The sequence below is a fragment of the Nerophis ophidion genome, linkage group LG19 (assembly GCF_033978795.1).
Source record: "Nerophis ophidion isolate RoL-2023_Sa linkage group LG19, RoL_Noph_v1.0, whole genome shotgun sequence".
NCBI lineage: Eukaryota > Metazoa > Chordata > Actinopteri > Syngnathiformes > Syngnathidae > Nerophis > Nerophis ophidion.
The window spans coordinates 40,230,368-40,249,589 of record NC_084629.1 but is presented as its reverse complement, the minus strand read 5'-3'; the positions used below and the strand labels follow the sequence as shown (position 1 = coordinate 40,249,589).

General features: G+C 45.4%; 2 protein-coding genes across 3 annotated transcripts in view; one reads left to right on the top strand and one right to left on the bottom strand.

Moving 5' to 3' along the window:
• Positions 1-1,916: 1,916 nt before the first annotated feature.
• LOC133537717 (serine-rich adhesin for platelets-like) lies at positions 1,917-4,527 on the top strand (the record flags this gene model as incomplete). Its single annotated transcript, XM_061878809.1, has 1 exon — positions 1,917-4,527. A coding segment is annotated over one exon (2,205 nt), but the record flags the coding sequence as incomplete, so codon positions are not given.
• Positions 4,528-4,894: 367 nt separating this feature from the next.
• ptprna (protein tyrosine phosphatase receptor type Na) overlaps positions 4,895-19,222 on the bottom strand; it is an 86,736-nt gene continuing 72,408 nt past the window's right edge. For both annotated transcript variants that reach the window (XM_061879984.1, XM_061879983.1), the window contains exons 20-24: positions 17,405-17,571; positions 11,332-11,385; positions 10,506-10,570; positions 5,331-5,404; positions 4,895-5,260 (exon numbers count right to left, since the gene is read on the bottom strand). In XM_061879984.1, coding sequence (XP_061735968.1) covers positions 5,189-5,260; positions 5,331-5,404; positions 10,506-10,570; positions 11,332-11,385; positions 17,405-17,571 — 432 coding nt within the window. In that variant the 3' untranslated portion in view covers positions 4,895-5,188. The remainder of the gene's footprint in view (positions 5,261-5,330; positions 5,405-10,505; positions 10,571-11,331; positions 11,386-17,404; positions 17,572-19,222) is intronic.

The following is a 19,222-nucleotide window of genomic DNA, read 5'->3' as shown; positions in this document are numbered from 1 at the left end:
CATGTCCACTACTCTTATTTTGTAGCTCTACTTCCCCTGCATGTCCACTACTCTTATTTTGTAGCTGTACTTCCCCTGAATGTCCACTACTCTTATTTTGTAGCTCTACTTCCCCTGCATGTCCACTACTCTTATTTTGTAGCTCTACTTCCCCTGCATGTCCACGACTCTTATTTTGTAGCTGTACTTCCCCTGCATGTCCACTACTCTTATTTTGTAGCTGTACTTCCCCTGCATGTCCACTACTCTTATTTTGTAGCTGTACTTCCCCTGCATGTCCACTACTCTTATTTTGTAGCTGTTCTTCCCCTGCATGTCCACTACTCTTATTTTGTAGCTGTACTTCCCCTGCATGTCCACGACTATTATTTTGTAGCTGTACTTCCCCTGCATGTCCACTACTCTTATTTTGTAGCTCTACTTCCCCTGCATGTCCACTACTCTTATTTTGTAGCTCTACTTCCCCTGCATGTCCACTACTCTTATTTTGTAGCTGTACTTCCCCTGCATGTCCACTACTCTTATTTTGTAGCTGTACTTCCCCTGCATGTCCACTACTCTTATTTTGTAGTTGTACTTCCCCTGCATGTCCACGACTATTATTTTGTAGCTGTACTTCCCCTGCATGTCCACTACTCTTATTTTGTAGCTGTACTTCCCCTGCATGTCCACTACTCTTATTTCGTAGCTGTACTTCCCCTGCATGTCCACTACTCTTATTTTGTAGCTCTACTTCCCCTGCATGTCCACTACTCTTATTTTGTAGCTCTACTTCCCCTGCATGTCCACTACTCTTATTTTGTAGCTCTACTTCCCCTGCATGTCCACTACTCTTATTTTGTAGCTGTACTTCCCCTGCATGTCCACTACTCTTATTTTGTAGCTCTACTTCCCCTGCATGTCCACTGACTACTAGTTCCTGCACCTGTCACTGATTGGTACAGGTGTGTCCTGGTTGCCAATCAGTCTCCTGGGTCAGTCTGGAAGGTCCGACACCACCTCTCCTTTTTAGTTCAATTTTAAATTTCCCGGGAGTTTCGTCTTGAAAACGTCGCGTAATGATTACGTGTACGCGTGACGTCACGGACTGTTAGGAAGTATGAGCGCTGCACACACACACAGCTAAAAGTCGTCTGCTTTAACGGCATAATTACAAAGTATTTTGGACATCTGTGTCGCTGAATCTTTTGCAATTTGTTCAATTAATATTGGAGAAGTCAAAGTAGAAAGATGGAGTTGGGAAGATTTAACCTTTAGCCACACAAACACACGGTGATTCCTTGTTTAAAATTCACGGAGGTGAAGCTTTACTATGGATCCCCACCGAATGTCAACCAGCAGGCTTCAGTGACAAAAATTGTGGTATAAAGTCGCCATTTACTGTAGATCAGCTGAGCTTGTGCTGTCCATAAAGCTGCCGTCGACTTCCCTGAGACACTGGTGTCAACACACCCATGGAGACACACCTCCGACTATCAGGTACTATTTAACTCACTAAAACACTATCAACACAATAGAAATATAATGGATTTCCCAGAATTGTCCTAGTAAATGTGACTAAAAACATCTGAATCCGTCCCAATGCAATCACCTTTTGATTTTCTTTCTAGTCTATCAATATCCTCAAACACGAATCTTTCATCCTCGCTCGATTTAATTGGAAAATTGTCGTTTTCTCGGTCCGAATAGCTCTTTGTTGGAGGCTCCCGTTAAAAACAAAGTGAGGATGTGATGCGCCATCAACGGGTGACGTCATCGTCTGCGACTTCCGGTACAGGCAAGGCTTTTCTGTTAGCAGCCAAAAGTTGCAAACTTTATCGTGGATGTTCTCTACTAAATCCTTTCAGCAAAAATATGGTGAAATGATGAAGTATGACACATAGAATGGAGCTGCTATCCCCGTTTAAATAAGAACATCTCATTTCAGTAGGCCTTTAAGGTCCAACGCCTCCAGTGGGTCCGACACCAACTCCGCTTCTAGTGGGTCGGACGCCACCTCTGCTTCCAGAGGGTCCTCTGATGACGCCACCTTAAGGTCCTACGCCTCTAGTGGGTCCGACACCACCTCTGCTTCCAGTGGGTCCGACGCCACCTCTGCTTCCAGTGGGTCCTCTGACGACGCCACCTTAAGGTCCGACGCCTCCAGTGGGTCCGACAGCTCTTCTGCTTCCAGTGGGTCCGACGCCACCTCTGCTTCCAGTGGGTCCTCTGATGACGCCACCTTAAGGTCCTATGCCTCTACTGGGTCCGACACCACCTCTGCTTCCAGTGGGTCCTTTGATGACGCCACCTTAAGGTCCGACACTAACGCCGCTTTCAGTGGGTCGTCCGATGATGCCACCTTAAGGTCAGATACCTTCAGTGGGCCCGACACCACCTCTGCTTCCAGAGGGTCCTCTGATGACGCCACCTTAAGGTCCGACGCCTCCGGTGTGTCCGACACCACCTTTGCTTCCAGTGGGTCCTCTGACGACGCCACCTTAAGGTCCGACGCCTCCAGTGGTTCCGACACCACCTCTGCTTCCAGTGGGTCCGACGCCACCTCTTCTTCCAGTGGGTCCTCTGATGACGCCACCTTAAGGTCCTACGCCTGTGGTGGGTCCGACACCACCTCTGCTTCCAGTGGGTCCTCTGATGACGCCACCTTAAGGTCCTACGCCTGTGGTGGGTCCGACACCACCTCTGCTTCCAGAGGGTCCTCTGACGACGCCACCTTAAGGTCCGACGCCTCCAGTCGGTCCGACGCCTCCAGTCGGTCTGACGCCTCCAGTCGGTCCGACACCACTTTTTCTTCCAGAGGGTCCTCTGACGACGCCACCTTAAGGTCCGACGCCTCCAGTCGGTCCGACGCCTCCAGTCGGTCCGACACCACCTTTTCTTCCAGTGGGTCCTCTGACGACGCCACCTTAAAGTCCGACGCCTCCAGTGGGTCCGACACCTCTTCTGCTTCCAGTGGGTCCGACGCCACCTCTGCTTCCAGTGGGTCCTCTGATGACGCCACCTCAAGGTCCTACGCCTCTACTGGGTCCGACACCACCTCTGCTTCCAGTGGGTCCATCGCCACCTCTGCTTCCAGTGGGTCCTCTGATGACGCCACCTTAAGGTCCTACGCCTCTACTGGGTCCGACACCACATCTGCTTCCAGTGGGTCCAACGCCACGTCTGCTTCCAGTGGGTCCTCTGATGACGCCACCTTAAGGTCCTGCGCCTCTACTGGGTCCGACACCACCTCTGCTTCCAGTGGGTCCTCTGATGACGCCACCTTAAGGTCCGACGCCTTTACTGGGTCCGACACCACCTCTGCTTCCAGTGGGTCCTCTGATGACGCCACCTTAAGGTCCTATGCCTCTACTGGGTCCGACACCACCTCTGCTTCCAGTGGGTCCTCTGATGACGCCACCTTAAGGTCCGACACTAACGCCGCTTTCAGTGGGTCCTCCGATGATGCCACCTTAAGGTCAGATACCTCCAGTGGGCCCGACACCACGTCTGCTTCCAGTGGGTCCTCTGACGACACCACCTCAAGGTCCGACGCCTCCAGTGGGTCCGACACCCCCTCTGCTTCCAGAGGGTCCTCTGATGACGCCACCTTAAGGTCCGACGCCTCCGGTGTGTCCGACACCACCTCTGCTTCCAGTGTGTCCGACACCACCTTTGCTTCCAGTGGGTCCTCTGATGACGCCACCTTAAGGTCCTATGCCTGTGATGGGTCCGACACCACCTCTGCTTCCAGTTGGTCCTCTGATGACGGCACCTTAAGGTGCGACACCACCTCTGCTTCAAGTGGGTCCTCTGATGACGCCACCTTAAGGTCCTACGCCTCTAGTGGGTCCGATACCACCTCTGCTTCCAGTGGGTCCTCTGATGACGCCACCTTAAGGTCCGACACTAACGCCGCTTTCAGTGGGTCCTCCGATGATGCCACCTTAAGGTCAGATACCTCCAGTGGGTCCGACACCACCTCTGCTTCCAGTGGGTCCTCTGACGACACCACCTCAAGGTCCGACGCCTCCAGTGGGTCCGACACCCCCTCTGCTTCCAGAGGGTCTTCTGATGACGCCACCTTAAGGTCCGACGCCTCCTGTGGGGTTCCTCAGGGCTCAAGTCTGGGACCCCCGTAATTTCACCTGTACATTCTGCCACTACGCAGCTTCGATATGTCCGAGCACAACTATGCAGACGACATTCAGATCTAGGTCTAGTGCAGCTGACACCTACATCGATCGACATTGTTAAATGACCAGAAGGTGGTTAATCAACAATTTGTTATCGTCCAACATAAAACAGTCAAGACAACTGCCTCGGGTGTTGGGCCGCAAGCGCCCCCTAGAGGTTCTACACAAAATTGTATTTCTCAGCTGTGGTCCTTCCGAGCCGCAGTGGGACTCAGTTGTGCTGTAATACACTTTTCCACCACTTGTGGCATTAATGACAATATCAAACAAACGGAAGAAGTTCAGAGGGAAGTTTAAGCGCAAAAAATTATGACTAAATTAGTGAAGCTCTATTTTTATTTACTTTAATGACGGTTTGTTTACGGAAATTATTAATTCAGCCAGACTGTGTTCATTTTAGCCCAACATAGTTTGTAAATTGTATATATATTTTTCTAAATATGTAAAAAAAAATCTTAGGTTTTTGAGTCAATATGTTTAAATAGAAAACATTCATTATTACTAATTTTATAAATCCTTTTTCTTGCAGTAGGTTTGATTAGTATTTATTTTGTAATCAGTCTGACCTAAGCCTTGATAATCAACACAAGCTCTCATAATCTGTAACAAGGTTGGAAACGTATTTATAATTATTGAAAAGGATGAAAAAATCTGCTAAATCAGAGTTAATGTTGGAGCTGGACTGAGCTGCTGAAAAAAGACTCAAAAAGCATTTCTGCTGCGTCACATCACAACATTTATTTCCCAAGTCAAAAATACATTTTTTATAGCTATTTTATCCTTTTTGCGCCATGAAATAAATCTGGGAGGAGTATTTACATGAACGATGATGTTGAAAGTACTCCGGGGACACCAACATGGACACAATCCCGACTTGACTACCCACACAAGATAAAAAAAAAACAAAGTTGTGTCTCTTTTACGGTTTGTGACCTTTGACACATTTATTCAGGTCTGAGCCCCGAACATTTACCAGGTGAATGATAAGGTGTGGTGTTTTAAGTCGCCAGGATTCACTGCGGCAAAGCCTTCAAGATGGCGTTCACTTCCTCGGCCACGGCTGTCAGCGCAAACTCAAACTGGTCCTGAGCGGGAAAAGACACCGTGAGAAGGAGATCTGGTTCGGTACCTACTGGTGTCCGCTGGTACTGGTACCTTGGTGCGGACAAGGCCGGGTCTCTGGTCTCTGATGTGCTCCAGTGTGGCAGCAATGTCGATCTCCTTCACGCCTGAACACAGCAATATTTCTTCACATTTACATATTCATATTTCATCACATTTACACAAAGGTCAGAACGCAGGCCCGGCCCCTAGGACGTCATGGGGGCCCCAAAGGGACAGCACTCAACTGTGCCAGACTCTCCAGCAGCCACAACTTCCCTCGCTCCCGAGCTGAGAAGCTGGCAGACATACAATCAATCAATGTTTACTTATATAGCCCTAAATCATGAGTGTCTCAAAGGGCTGCACAAGCCACAACAACACCCTGGGCTCAGATCCCACATCAGGGCAAGGAAAACTCAACCCACTGGGAGAATGAGAAACCTTGGAGGGGACCGCAGATGTGGGGACCACCCTTGGGCGACCGGTACAATGGATGTTGAGTGGATCTAGCATAATATTGTAAGAGTCCAGTCCATAGTGGATCTAACACAATAGTGTGTGAGTCCAGTCCATAGTGGATCTAACACAATAGTGTGAGAGTCCAGCCAAGACACCCCTGCTCCCCCCCAGCATCCGCTTCACTTTCCCGGTCTCTAACCGCATCTGTGGATCCGGCCAAACCACCCTTGCTTCTCCCAGCACCCGCTTCATTCTCCTGGTCTCTAACCGCATCTGTGGATCCAGCCAAGCCACCCCTGCTCCCCCCAGCACCCGCTTTACATGTCCGGTCTCTAACCGCATCTGTGGATCTAGCCAAGCCCCCCCTGCTCCCCCCCTGCTCCCCCCCAGCATCCGCTTCACTTTCCCGGTCTCTAACCGCATCTGTGGATCCGGCCAAACCACCCCTGCTTCTCCCAGCACCCGCTTCACTCTCCTGGTCTCTAACCGCATCTGTGGATCCAGCCAAGCCACCCCTGCTCCCCCCAGCACCCGCTTTACATACCCAGTCTCTAACCGCATCTGTGGATGGCCAAGACACCCCTGCTCCCCCCCAGCATTCGCTTCACTTTCCCGGTCTCTAACCGTATCTGTGGATCCGGCCAACCACCCCTGCTTCTCCCAGCACCCGCTTCACTCTCCCGGTCTCTAACCGCATCTGTGGATCCGGCCAAGCCCCCCCTGCTCCCCCCCAGCATCCGCTTCACTTTCCAGGTCTCTAACCGCATCTGTGGATCCGGCCAAACCACCCCTGCTTCTCCCAGCACCCGCTTCACTCTCCTGGTCTCTAACCGCATCTGTGGATCCGGCCAAACCACCCCTGCTCCCCCCCAGCACCTCCTTCACTTTCCTGGTCTCTAAACGCATCTGTGGATCCGGCCAAACCACCCCTGCTTCTCCCAGCACCCGCTTCACTCTCCTGGTCTCTAACCGCATCTGTGGATCCGGCCAAGACACCCCTGCTTCTCCCAGCACCCGCTTCACTCTCCCGGTCTCTAACCGCATCTGTGGATCCGGCCAAACCACCCCTGCTTCTCCCAGCACCCGCTTCACTCTCCTGGTCTCTAACCGCATCTGTGGATCCGGCCAAACCACCCCTGCTCCCCCCAGCACCTCCTTCACTTTCCTGGTCTCTAACCGCATCTGTGGATCCGGCCAAACCACCCCTGCTTCTCCCAGCACCCGCTTCACTCTCCTGGTCTCTAACCGCATCTGTGGATCCGGCCAAACCACCCCTGCTCCCCCCAGCACCTCCTTCACTTTCCTGGTCTCTAACCGCATCTGTGGATCCGGCCAAGACACCCCTGCTTCTCCCAGCACCCGCTTCACTCTCCCGGTCTCTAACCACATCTGTGGATCCGGCCAAGCCACCCCTAGTCCCCCCAGCACCTCCTTCACATACCCGGTCTCTAACCGCATCTGTGGGTCCAGCCAAGTCACCCCTGCTCCCCCCCAGTATTCGCTTCACTTTCCCGGTCTCTAACCGTATCTGTGGATCCGGCCAAACCACCCCTGCTTCTCCCAGCACCCGCTTCACTCTCCCGGTCTCTAACCGCATCTGTGGGTCCAGCCAAGCCACCCCTGCTCCCCCCAGCACCCGCTTTACATACCCAGTCTCTAACCGCATCTGTGGATGGCCAAGACACCCCTGCTCCCCCCCAGCATTCGCTTCACTTTCCCGGTCTCTAACCGTATCTGTGGATCCGGCCAACCACCCCTGCTTCTCCCAGCACCCGCTTCACTCTCCCGGTCTCTAACCGCATCTGTGGATCCGGCCAAGCCCCCCCTGCTCCCCCCCAGCATCCGCTTCACTTTCCCGGTCTCTAACCGCATCTGTGGATCCGGCCAAACCACCCCTGCTTCTCCCAGCACCCGCTTCACTCTCCTGGTCTCTAACCGCATCTGTGGATCCGGCCAAACCACCCCTGCTCCCCCCCAGCACCTCCTTCACTTTCCTGGTCTCTAAACGCATCTGTGGATCCGGCCAAACCACCCCTGCTTCTCCCAGCACCCGCTTCACTCTCCTGGTCTCTAACCGCATCTGTGGATCCGGCCAAGACACCCCTGCTTCTCCCAGCACCCGCTTCACTCTCCCGGTCTCTAACCGCATCTGTGGATCCGGCCAAACCACCCCTGCTTCTCCCAGCACCCGCTTCACTCTCCTGGTCTCTAACCGCATCTGTGGATCCGGCCAAACCACCCCTGCTCCCCCCAGCACCTCCTTCACTTTCCTGGTCTCTAACCGCATCTGTGGATCCGGCCAAACCACCCCTGCTTCTCCCAGCACCCGCTTCACTCTCCTGGTCTCTAACCGCATCTGTGGATCCGGCCAAACCACCCCTGCTCCCCCCAGCACCTCCTTCACTTTCCTGGTCTCTAACCGCATCTGTGGATCCGGCCAAGACACCCCTGCTTCTCCCAGCACCCGCTTCACTCTCCCGGTCTCTAACCACATCTGTGGATCCGGCCAAGCCACCCCTAGTCCCCCCAGCACCTCCTTCACATACCCGGTCTCTAACCGCATCTGTGGGTCCAGCCAAGTCACCCCTGCTCCCCCCCAGTATTCGCTTCACTTTCCCGGTCTCTAACCGTATCTGTGGATCCGGCCAAACCACCCCTGCTTCTCCCAGCACCCGCTTCACTCTCCCGGTCTCTAACCGCATCTGTGGGTCCAGCCAAGCCACCCCTGCTCCCCCCAGCACCCGCTTTACATACCCAGTCTCTAACCGCATCTGTGGATGGCCAAGACACCCCTGCTCCCCCCCAGCATTCGCTTCACTTTCCCGGTCTCTAACCGTATCTGTGGATCCGGCCAACCACCCCTGCTTCTCCCAGCACCCGCTTCACTCTCCCGGTCTCTAACCGCATCTGTGGATCCGGCCAAGCCCCCCCTGCTCCCCCCCAGCATCCGCTTCACTTTCCCGGTCTCTAACCGCATCTGTGGATCCGGCCAAACCACCCCTGCTTCTCCCAGCACCCGCTTCACTCTCCTGGTCTCTAACCGCATCTGTGGATCCGGCCAAACCACCCCTGCTCCCCCCCAGCACCTCCTTCACTTTCCTGGTCTCTAAACGCATCTGTGGATCCGGCCAAACCACCCCTGCTTCTCCCAGCACCCGCTTCACTCTCCTGGTCTCTAACCGCATCTGTGGATCCGGCCAAGACACCCCTGCTTCTCCCAGCACCCGCTTCACTCTCCCGGTCTCTAACCGCATCTGTGGATCCGGCCAAACCACCCCTGCTTCTCCCAGCACCCGCTTCACTCTCCTGGTCTCTAACCGCATCTGTGGATCCGGCCAAACCACCCCTGCTCCCCCCAGCACCTCCTTCACTTTCCTGGTCTCTAACCGCATCTGTGGATCCGGCCAAACCACCCCTGCTTCTCCCAGCACCCGCTTCACTCTCCTGGTCTCTAACCGCATCTGTGGATCCGGCCAAACCACCCCTGCTCCCCCCAGCACCTCCTTCACTTTCCTGGTCTCTAACCGCATCTGTGGATCCGGCCAAGACACCCCTGCTTCTCCCAGCACCCGCTTCACTCTCCCGGTCTCTAACCACATCTGTGGATCCGGCCAAGCCACCCCTAGTCCCCCCAGCACCTCCTTCACATACCCGGTCTCTAACCGCATCTGTGGGTCCAGCCAAGTCACCCCTGCTCCCCCCCAGTATTCGCTTCACTTTCCCGGTCTCTAACCGTATCTGTGGATCCGGCCAAACCACCCCTGCTTCTCCCAGCACCCGCTTCACTCTCCCGGTCTCTAACCGCATCTGTGGGTCCAGCCAAGCCACCCCTGCTCCCCCCAGCACCCGCTTTACATGTCTGGTCTCTAACCGCTTCTGTGGAACTAGCCAAGCCCCCCCCCCTGCTCCCCCCAGCATCCGCTTCACTTTCCCGGTCTCTAACCGCATCTGTGGATCTGGCCAAGCCACCCCTGCTCCCCCCAGCACCTCCTTCACATACCCAGTCTCTAACCGCATCTGTGGATCCGGCCAAGCCACTCCTACTCCCCCCAGCACCTCCTTCACATACCCAGTCTCTAACCGCATCTGTGGATCTGGCCAAGCCACTCCTACTCCCCCCAGCACCTCCTTCACATACCCAGTCTCTAACCGCATCTGTGGATCTGGCCAAGCCACTCCTACTCCCCCCAGCACCTCCTTCACATACCCAGTCTCTAACCGCATCTGTGGATCCGGCCAAGACACCCCTGCTCCCCCCCAGCATCCGCTTCACTTTCCCAGTCTCTAACCGCATCTGTGGATCTGGCCAAGCCACCCCTGCTCCCCCCCAGCATTCGCTTCACTTTCCCGGTCTCTAACCGCATATGTGGATCCAGCCAAACCACCCCTGCTTCTCCCAGCACCCGCTTCACTCTCCTGGTCTCTAACCGCATCTGTGGATCCGGCCAAGCCCCCCCTGCTCCCCCCATCACCCGCTTCACTTTCCCAGTCTCTAACCGCATCTGTGGATCCAGCCAAGACCCCCCTGCTCCCCCCCAGCACCCGCTTCACTTTCCCGGTCTCTAACCGCATCTGTGGATCGAGGATCGGACCGTTCAAACGTCAGCAGACTCACAAATAAAAGATGGTCATTATCGAATCGATGGGCAACCACAAGCAAGTAAGTATGTGTGTGTGTGTGTGTGTGTGTGTGTGTGTGTGTGTGTGTGTGTGTGTGTGTGTGTGTGTGTGTGTGTGTGTGTGTGTGTGTGTGTGAGTGAGACTCACATTTGGCCATGCGGTTGAGCACCATGTCAATGAGGATGTAGGTGCCGGTCCTGCCAGTGCCGTCGCTGTGGTTGACACACAACACACAACATGCGTCATGTACAGTAAGTACAGTTGTGTTTCCCTCATTCCTGTGAGAATCCTGCGTATGACTGAGGAATTCAGGTGCGGGACTGTCTTTGTCTTATCGGGTCGGTGGCGCATTCTTTGTGTATTCTAGGGGGACCACACTTTTTGGGGGGAATTTTGCCTATCGTTCAAAATCTTTATGAGAGACAAGAACACACTCGTCTTTTTTCCAAGGATTGTAAAGATGATAAAATGGAGGATTGATTCTGAATCAAATTGTCACCCCAGGAATGGGATCAAACTTTTGGGTGCCCAGAGATTCAAGCCCTTACAGTTAGAGCTGCTAAAAAAAAAACTGATCAGTTGGACATTGTTTACTTCCATGACGACCTGCTTAAAGTTTTGTGCTCAATCAAAAATATCAGGCAGCTAAAATGCATTTTGCATTTTTCCCATCATGCATTGTAATGAATTTAAAAAATGAGTGTAGTTTATGCTGAGTGTGGATCAAAGTTCAATGAGCCGTGTTTGCTGATTTTTTTGTGCTGGTTATTATTTTCCTGTTTTGCACCATGACTAGGGAAGCTTGTCTGGATTGGGCCATACAAGTAAGGTACATCAAATAGTCACCCCACTTGGGCTAATTTTGCTGGGGCTCAGATGGCAGCGGGCAGACACCAAAGTGCTTCTTGGACTGGTGTCATTTAGGCCCAAGACATTGAAGAATGACAAAATAGTTGATGAGAAGTGACTTTACCTGCAGTGGACTATGATTGGACAGGAGCGGCCTCGGTAGCATTTGTTCACCTTCCTGAAAAGCAGAAGCCAGAGCAAACGGGAGCAGGAGAGGAAAAGACAAGATGAATAGAAGAGACTTTAGCAAGGAGATGTGATGGCATGACCAGCAAGGAGGCGGGGCATGAAGGGGGCGGGGCTTAAGGGAGAAGATGTCGTCCCTCCTGCAGCAGCCAGTCACACCTGCCAATGCTCATTTTTGTGACTATGCAACTGGAGGCAGAGTACTAGCTGCAAACCACAAAAATGACACTGGGAGGTGCTGGAGGGTCCACTGGGACAGAGGGAGGGAGAGGGAGGGAGGGAGTGGGTGGACGAGCAAGCCATAGTTCTTTCTAATAATGATGCTGTCCATCTTGACCTCGGACCAGTCTTTTCAGTCACCTGGCAGCATGGACATTGTTGTCTTTCCATCAAGAAATCTACATCAACTCAGATTTATGAAAGCATGTTGCTGAAACGCTCATGCTGATTAGCTGGTGGCCAAACACACCAAAAAAAGCAGGAGGCCATTCTTGTTCTGATTGGGACCAGATTGTAACATATTTACCGAGAGTCAAAATAATATATTTAGTCAAAGTAATACTTAGTCAAAACAACATTTAGTCAAAACAATATTTAGTCAAAATAATATATTTAGCCAAAATAACAACATTTAGTCAAAATAACATTTAGTCAAAATAATATATTTAGTCAAAATAACAACATTTAGTCAAAATAATATATTTAGTCAAAATAATATTTTTAGTCAAAATAACATTTAGTCAAAATAACATTTAGTCAAAATAACAACATTTAGTCAAAATAATATATTTAGTCAAAATAATATTTTTAGTCAAAATAACAACATTTAGTCAAAATAACATTTAGTCAAAATAATATATTTAGTCAAAATAACAATATTTAGTCAAAATAATATATTTAATCAAAATAATATTTTTAGTCAAAATAACAACATTTAGTCAAAATAACATTTAGTCAAAATAACAACATTTAGTCAAAATAATATATTTAGTCAAAATAACATATTTGGTCAAAATAACATTTAGTCAAAATAATATGTTTAGTCCCAATAATATATTTAGTCAAAATAACAACATTTAGTCAAAATAATATATTAAGTCAAAATAATGTATTTAGTCAAAATAACATTTAGTCAAAATAACATATTTAGTCAAAATAACAACATTTAGTCAAAATAATATATTAAGTCAAAATAATGTATTTAGTCAAAATAACAATATTTAGTCAAAATAACAATATTTAGTCAAAATAACATATTTAGTCAAAATAACAATATTTAGTCAAAATAACATATTTAGTCAAAATAACAACATTTAGTCAAAATATGTTTAGTCACAATAATATATTTAGTCAAAATAACAACATTTAGTCAAAATAATATATTAAGTCAAAATAATGTATTTAGTCAAAATAACAACATTTAGTCAAAATAAAATATTTAGTTAAAATAATGTATTTAGTCAAAATAACAACATTTAGTCAAAATAAAATATTCCCTTTTGGGGTCACAGGGGGCGCTGAAGCCTATCTCAGCTGCATTCGGGCGGAAGGCAGGGTACACCCTGGACAAGTCACAATCTCATTCTTTATGTGCAATACTGTTGTTTGGATGTACTTTATGTGGAATATTGTTGTGTTGATGTGCTTTATGTGGAATATTGTTGTGTTGATGTGCTTTATGTAGAATATTGTTGTGCTGATGTACTGTTTGTGGAATATTGTTGTGTTGATGTACTTTATGTGGAATATTGTTGTGTTGATGTACTGTATGTGGAATATTGTTGTGTTGATGTACTTTATGTGGAATATTGTTGTGTTGATGTGCTTTATGTAGAATATTTTTGTGCTGATGTACCTTATGTGGAATATTGTTGTGCTGATGTACTGTTTGTGGAATATTGTTGTGTTGATGTACTTTATGTGGAATGTTGTGTTGATGTACTTTATGTTGAATATAGTTGTGTTGATGTGCTCTATGTGGAACATAGTTGTGTTGATGTACTTTATGTGGAATATTGTTGTGCTGATGTGCTTCATGTGGAATATTGTTGTTTATGTGTTTTATGTGGAATATTGTTGTTTTGCTGTACTTTATGTGGAATATTGTTGTGTTGATGTACTTTATGTGGAATATTGTTGTTTATGTGTTTTATGTGAAATATTGTTGTGTTGATGTACTTTATGTGGAATATTGTTGTGTTTATGTACTTTATGTGGAATATTGTTGTTTATGTGTTTTATGTGGAATATTGTTGTTTTGCTGTACTTTATGTGGAATATTGTTGTGTTGATGTACTTTATGTGGAATATTGTTGTTTATGTGTTTTATGTGAAATATTGTTGTGTTGATGTACTTTATGTGGAATATTGTTGTGTTTATGTACTTTATGTGGAATATTGTTGTGTTGCTGTACTTTATGTGGAATATTGTTGTGTTGATGTACTTTATGTGGAATATTGTTGTGTTGATGTGCTCTATGTGGAATGTAGTAGTGCTGATGTCCTTTAAGTGAAACATAGTTGTGTTGGTTTAAATTATGTGAAACATAGTTGTGTTGGTGTACTTTATGTGGAATATAGTTGTGTTGATATGCTCTATGTGGAATATTGTTGTGTTGATGTACTTTATGTGTAAGATAGTTGTGTTGGTGTACTTTATGTGTAACATAGTTGTGTTGGTGTACTTTATGTGGAATATAGTTGTGTTGATGTGCTCTATGTGGAATATTGTTGTGTTGATTTACTTGATGTGGACCATAGTAGTGTTGATGTACTTTATGTGGAATATAGTTGTTTTTATGTACTTTATGTGGAACATAGTTGTGTTGATGTACTTTGTGTAACATAGTAGTCTTGATGTACTTCATGTGGAATATAGTTGTTTTGATGTACTTTATGTGGAACATAGTTGTGTTGATGTACTTTATGTGGAACATAGTTGTGTTGATGTACTTTGTGTAACATAGTAGTGTTGATGTACTTCATGTGGAATATAGTGGTTTTGATGTACTTTATGTGTAACATAGTTGTGTTGGTGTACTTTATGTGTAACATAGTTGTGTTGGTGTACTTTATGTGGAATATAGTTGTGTTGATGTGCTCTATGTGGAATATTGTTGTGTTGATTTACTTGATGTGGAACATAGTAGTGTTGATGTACTTTATGTGGGATATAGTTGTTTTTATGTACTTTATGTGGAACATAGTTTTGTTGATGTACTTTGTGTAACATAGTAGTCTTGATGTACTTCATGTGGAATATAGTTGTTTTGATGTACTTTATGTGGAATATAGTTGTGTTGATGTACTTCATGTGGAACATAGTTGTGTTGATGTACTTTGTGTAACATAGTAGTGTTGATGTACTTCATGTGGAATATAGTGGTTTTGATGTACTTTATGTGGAACATAGTTGTGTTGATGTACTTTATGTGGAATATAGTTGTGTTGATGTGCTCTATGTGGAATATAGTTGTGTTGCTGTACTTGATGTGGAACATTGTTGTGTTGATGTACTTTATGTGGAACATTGTTGTGTTGATGTACTTTATGTGTAACATAGTTGTGTTGGTGTACTTTATGTGTAACATAGTTGTGTTGGTGTACTTTATGTGGAATATAGTTGTGTTGATGTACTTTATGTGGAACACAGTTGTGTTGATGTACTTCATGTGGAATATAGTTGTGTTGATGTACTTTATGTGGAATATAGTTGTTTTGATGTACTTTATGTGGAACGTAGTTGTGTTGATGTACTTTATGTGGAATATAGTTGTGTTGATGTGCTGTATGTGGAATATAGTTGTGTTGCTGTACTTGATGTGGAATATTGTTGTGTTGATGTGCTTTATGTGGAATATTGTTGTGTTATGTGGAATAGTGTTGTGTCGATGTACTTTATGTGGGATATTGTTGTGTTGGTGTAATTTATGTGGAATATTGTTGTGTTGGTGTACTTTATGTGGAATATTGTTGTGTTGATGTACTGATGTGGAATATAGTTGTGTTGATGTGCTGTATGTGGGATATCATTGTGTTGATGTACTTTATGTGGAATATAGTTGTTTTAGTGTACTTTATGTGGAATATTGTTGTGTTGATGTACTTTATGTTGAATATAGTTGTGTTGATGTGCTCTATGTGGAACACAGTTGTGTTGATGTACTTCATGTGGAATATAGTTGGTTTGATGTACTTTATGTGGAATATAGTTGTTTTGATGTACTTTATGTGGAATATCATTGTGTTTATGTACTTTATGTGGAATATAGTTGTTTTAGTGTACTTTATGTGGAATATTGTTGTGTTGATGTACTTTATGTTGAATATAGTTGTGTTGATGTGCTCTATGTGGAACACAGTTGTGTTGATGTACTTCATGTGGAATATAGTTGTTTTGATGTACTTTATGTGGAATATAGTTGTTTTGATGTACTTTATGTGGAATATCATTGTGTTGATGTACTTTATGTGGAATATAGTTGTTTTAGTGTACTTTATGTGGAATATTGTTGTGTTGATGTACTTTATGTTGGATATAGTTGTGTTGATGTGCTCTATGTGGAACACAGTTGTGTTGATGTACTTCATGTGGAATATAGTTGTTTTGATGTACTTTATGTGGAACATAGTTGTGTTGATGTACTTTATGTGGAATATAGTTGTGTTGATGTGCTCTATGTGGAACACAGTTGTGTTGATGTACTTCATGTGGAATATAGTTGTTTTGATGTACTTTATGTGGAATATAGTTGTTTTGATGTACTTTATGTGGAATACAGTTGTGTTGATGTGCTCTATGTGGAATATTGTTGTGTTGGTGTACTTTATGTGGAATATAGTTGTGTTGATGTGCTGTATGTGGAATATCGTTGTGTTGATGTACTTTATGTGGAATATAGTTGTTTTAGTGTACTTTATGTGGAACATAGTTGTGTTGATGTACTTTATGTTGAATATAGTTGTGTTGATGTGCTCTATGCGGAACATAGTTGTGTTGATGTACTTTATGTGGAACATTGTTGTGTTGATGTGCTCAATGTGGAATATAGTTGTGGTGCTGTACTTGATGTGGAACATAGTTGTGTCGATGTACCTTATGTGGTATATTGCTGTGTTGATGTCCTTTATGTGGAACACAGTTGTGTTGGTGTATTTTATGTGGAACATAGTTGTGTTGGTGTACTTTATGTTGAATATAGTTGTGTTGATGTGCTTTATGTGGAATATTGTTGTGTTGATGTGCTTTATGTGGAATATTGTTGTGTTATGTGGAATAGTGTTGTGTTGGTGTACTTTAGGTGGAACATTGTTGTGTTATGTGGAATAGTGTTGTGTTGTTGTACTTTAGGTGGAATAGTGTTGTGTTGATCTACTTTGTGGAATATTGTTGTGTCGATGTTCTTCATGTGGGATATTGTTGTGTTGATGTACTTAATGTAGAACATAGTTGTGTTGGTGTACTTAATGCGGAACATAGTTGTGTTGATGTACTTTATGTGGAACATTGTTGTGTTGATGTGCTCAATGTGGAATATAGTTGTGGTGCTGTACTTGATGTGGAACATAGTTGTGTCGATGTACCTTATGTGGAATATTGTTGTGTTGATGTACTTTATGTGGAACACAGTTGTGTTGGTGTATTTTATGTGGAACATAGTTGTGTTGGTGTACTTTATGTTGAATATAGTTGTGTTGATGTGCTTTATGTGGAATATTGTTGTGTTGATGTGCTTTATGTGGAATATTGTTGTGTTATGTGGAATAGTGTTGTGTTGGTGTACTTTAGGTGGAACATTGTTGTGTTATGTGGAATAGTGTTGTGTTGGTGTACTTTAGGTGGAATAGTGTTGTGTTGATCTACTTTGTGGAATATTGTTGTGTCAATGTTCTTCATGTGGAATATTGTTGTGTTGATGTACTTAATGTGGAACATAGTTGTGTTGATGTACTTAATGTGGAACATAGTTGTGTTGGTGTACTTTATGTGGAACATAGTTGTAGATCCCCACCTGCGGAAGTCCAGCAGGGGGCGTGTGGAGGTGGGTATGCCGTCAGCGGGCCAGCTGAGGAGGTGGAATTGGGTCAGGGTTCTAGTTTCTTGGGTCTGCAGGTTCTTCAGGTAGAAGCTGCGCACCAGGAAGTCCTTGCACCAGATGTGTTCTGACACCAGGTTGACCTGCAGCAGGAATAAACAGACGCTGAGAAGGTAAACACCACATCACCCAAGTCTCACTTTGCACCCTCACACACTTTTTCAATCGTCCAATCAGCAGTCGGGGGCACATTCACGGCCTCACAGACGGCCAGCAATCATAGAACTGATCTTTTACTTGCTACAATAATAATTATTATAAGACAACTTTTCAACACAGGTCAGTTAGAAAAACTCCCTCTGGTGGCAAAAATAAATATAATTTTTTTCAATGAACTCACCAAAATTGGGAGAGTTCTAATAATTGGTGCCGTGACCCGGATTCTTGGACTGTTGATTGTTTTGTGTTTTTTAAATGTAGAATGGCGATGAATAAGAATCACGCTGAACAAAACTATGGTCTACCGAGGGCGCGTTTGTATATATATATATATATATATATATATATATATATATATATATATATATATATATATATATATATTAGGGATGCACTCAAATGAAAATTTCTGGCCGAAGCCGAATAAAACTAAAACGCTTGGCCGAATACCGAATAATGAATGCAGTTTTTCACAATTTTTTTAATATTGCATAAATAGCCTAGAATAAATATTTCGACATGTTTTTCAAATAAAGTAATTTTTTATTGAATATTGACATGTTTTTAATATTCCAGTAGCCTTTGCTTTTACAAAAAAAAGCACAACGTTTTTCATTTATATTAGGCCTTCAAACAAAACATGCATTCCAAAAAAAAAAAAACAAAGTGCATTAAAGTGGATAAACCCACAACAAACAAATTGTTGTCCTTTTGGCAAAAGTCTGCTTAGCCACAGTAGATATGCTAATAATGTAAACAGAAGGCTCAAGTAAATCTCAATTAAGTGTGTGCTTGTAACCTCATACACTTATACAGGTAGCCTACACAACAGGCTAATAATGTAAACAGAGGCCCCACTAAATCTCAATAAGTGTGTGCTTGTAACCTCATACACTTATACAGGTACACAACATATCCCAACGTCACCGCACGTTGGTTGATTGCGTAACCGCGTCAAAAAATTGCGTCACACGCCACTTTTCGGCCTTGTTTTTAACTCATTAACCCGGAGGCCGAATGTGTTTTTTTTTTGCCATATTCGGCCGAATATATTCGGTTACCGATTAATCGTTGCATCCCTAATATATATATATATACATACAGCTGTATGAATAACATGCAACAAATCATTTCAAACTACAACAAAGCAATTGCAAAAGGACTGCCTACCCCCAGACTAAACGACTCTGAAACCAATAATGAATGTAACTGTCGCAAGAAACCTGATTGCCCTCTCAACGGGGGGTGCTTACAGACATCAGTCGTTTACCAAGCAAAGGTAATACGCAAGGACATTAACACATCCGACACGTACGTAGGATTAACCGAAGGAGCGTTCAAAACAAGATGGAATAATCACAACGCCTCCTTTAGAAACCAGACTTTGCAGAATTCTACAGAACTCAGCAAACACATTTGGAACCTCAAAGACAATAATGTTGAATATTCAATAACATGGCAAATTCTTGCATCCAGCACACCTTACAACAGTGGTAATAAAAGATGCAACCTATGCTTAAAAGAGAAACTGTTTATTATATATCATCCAGATCTATCATCCCTCAACAAGCGCAG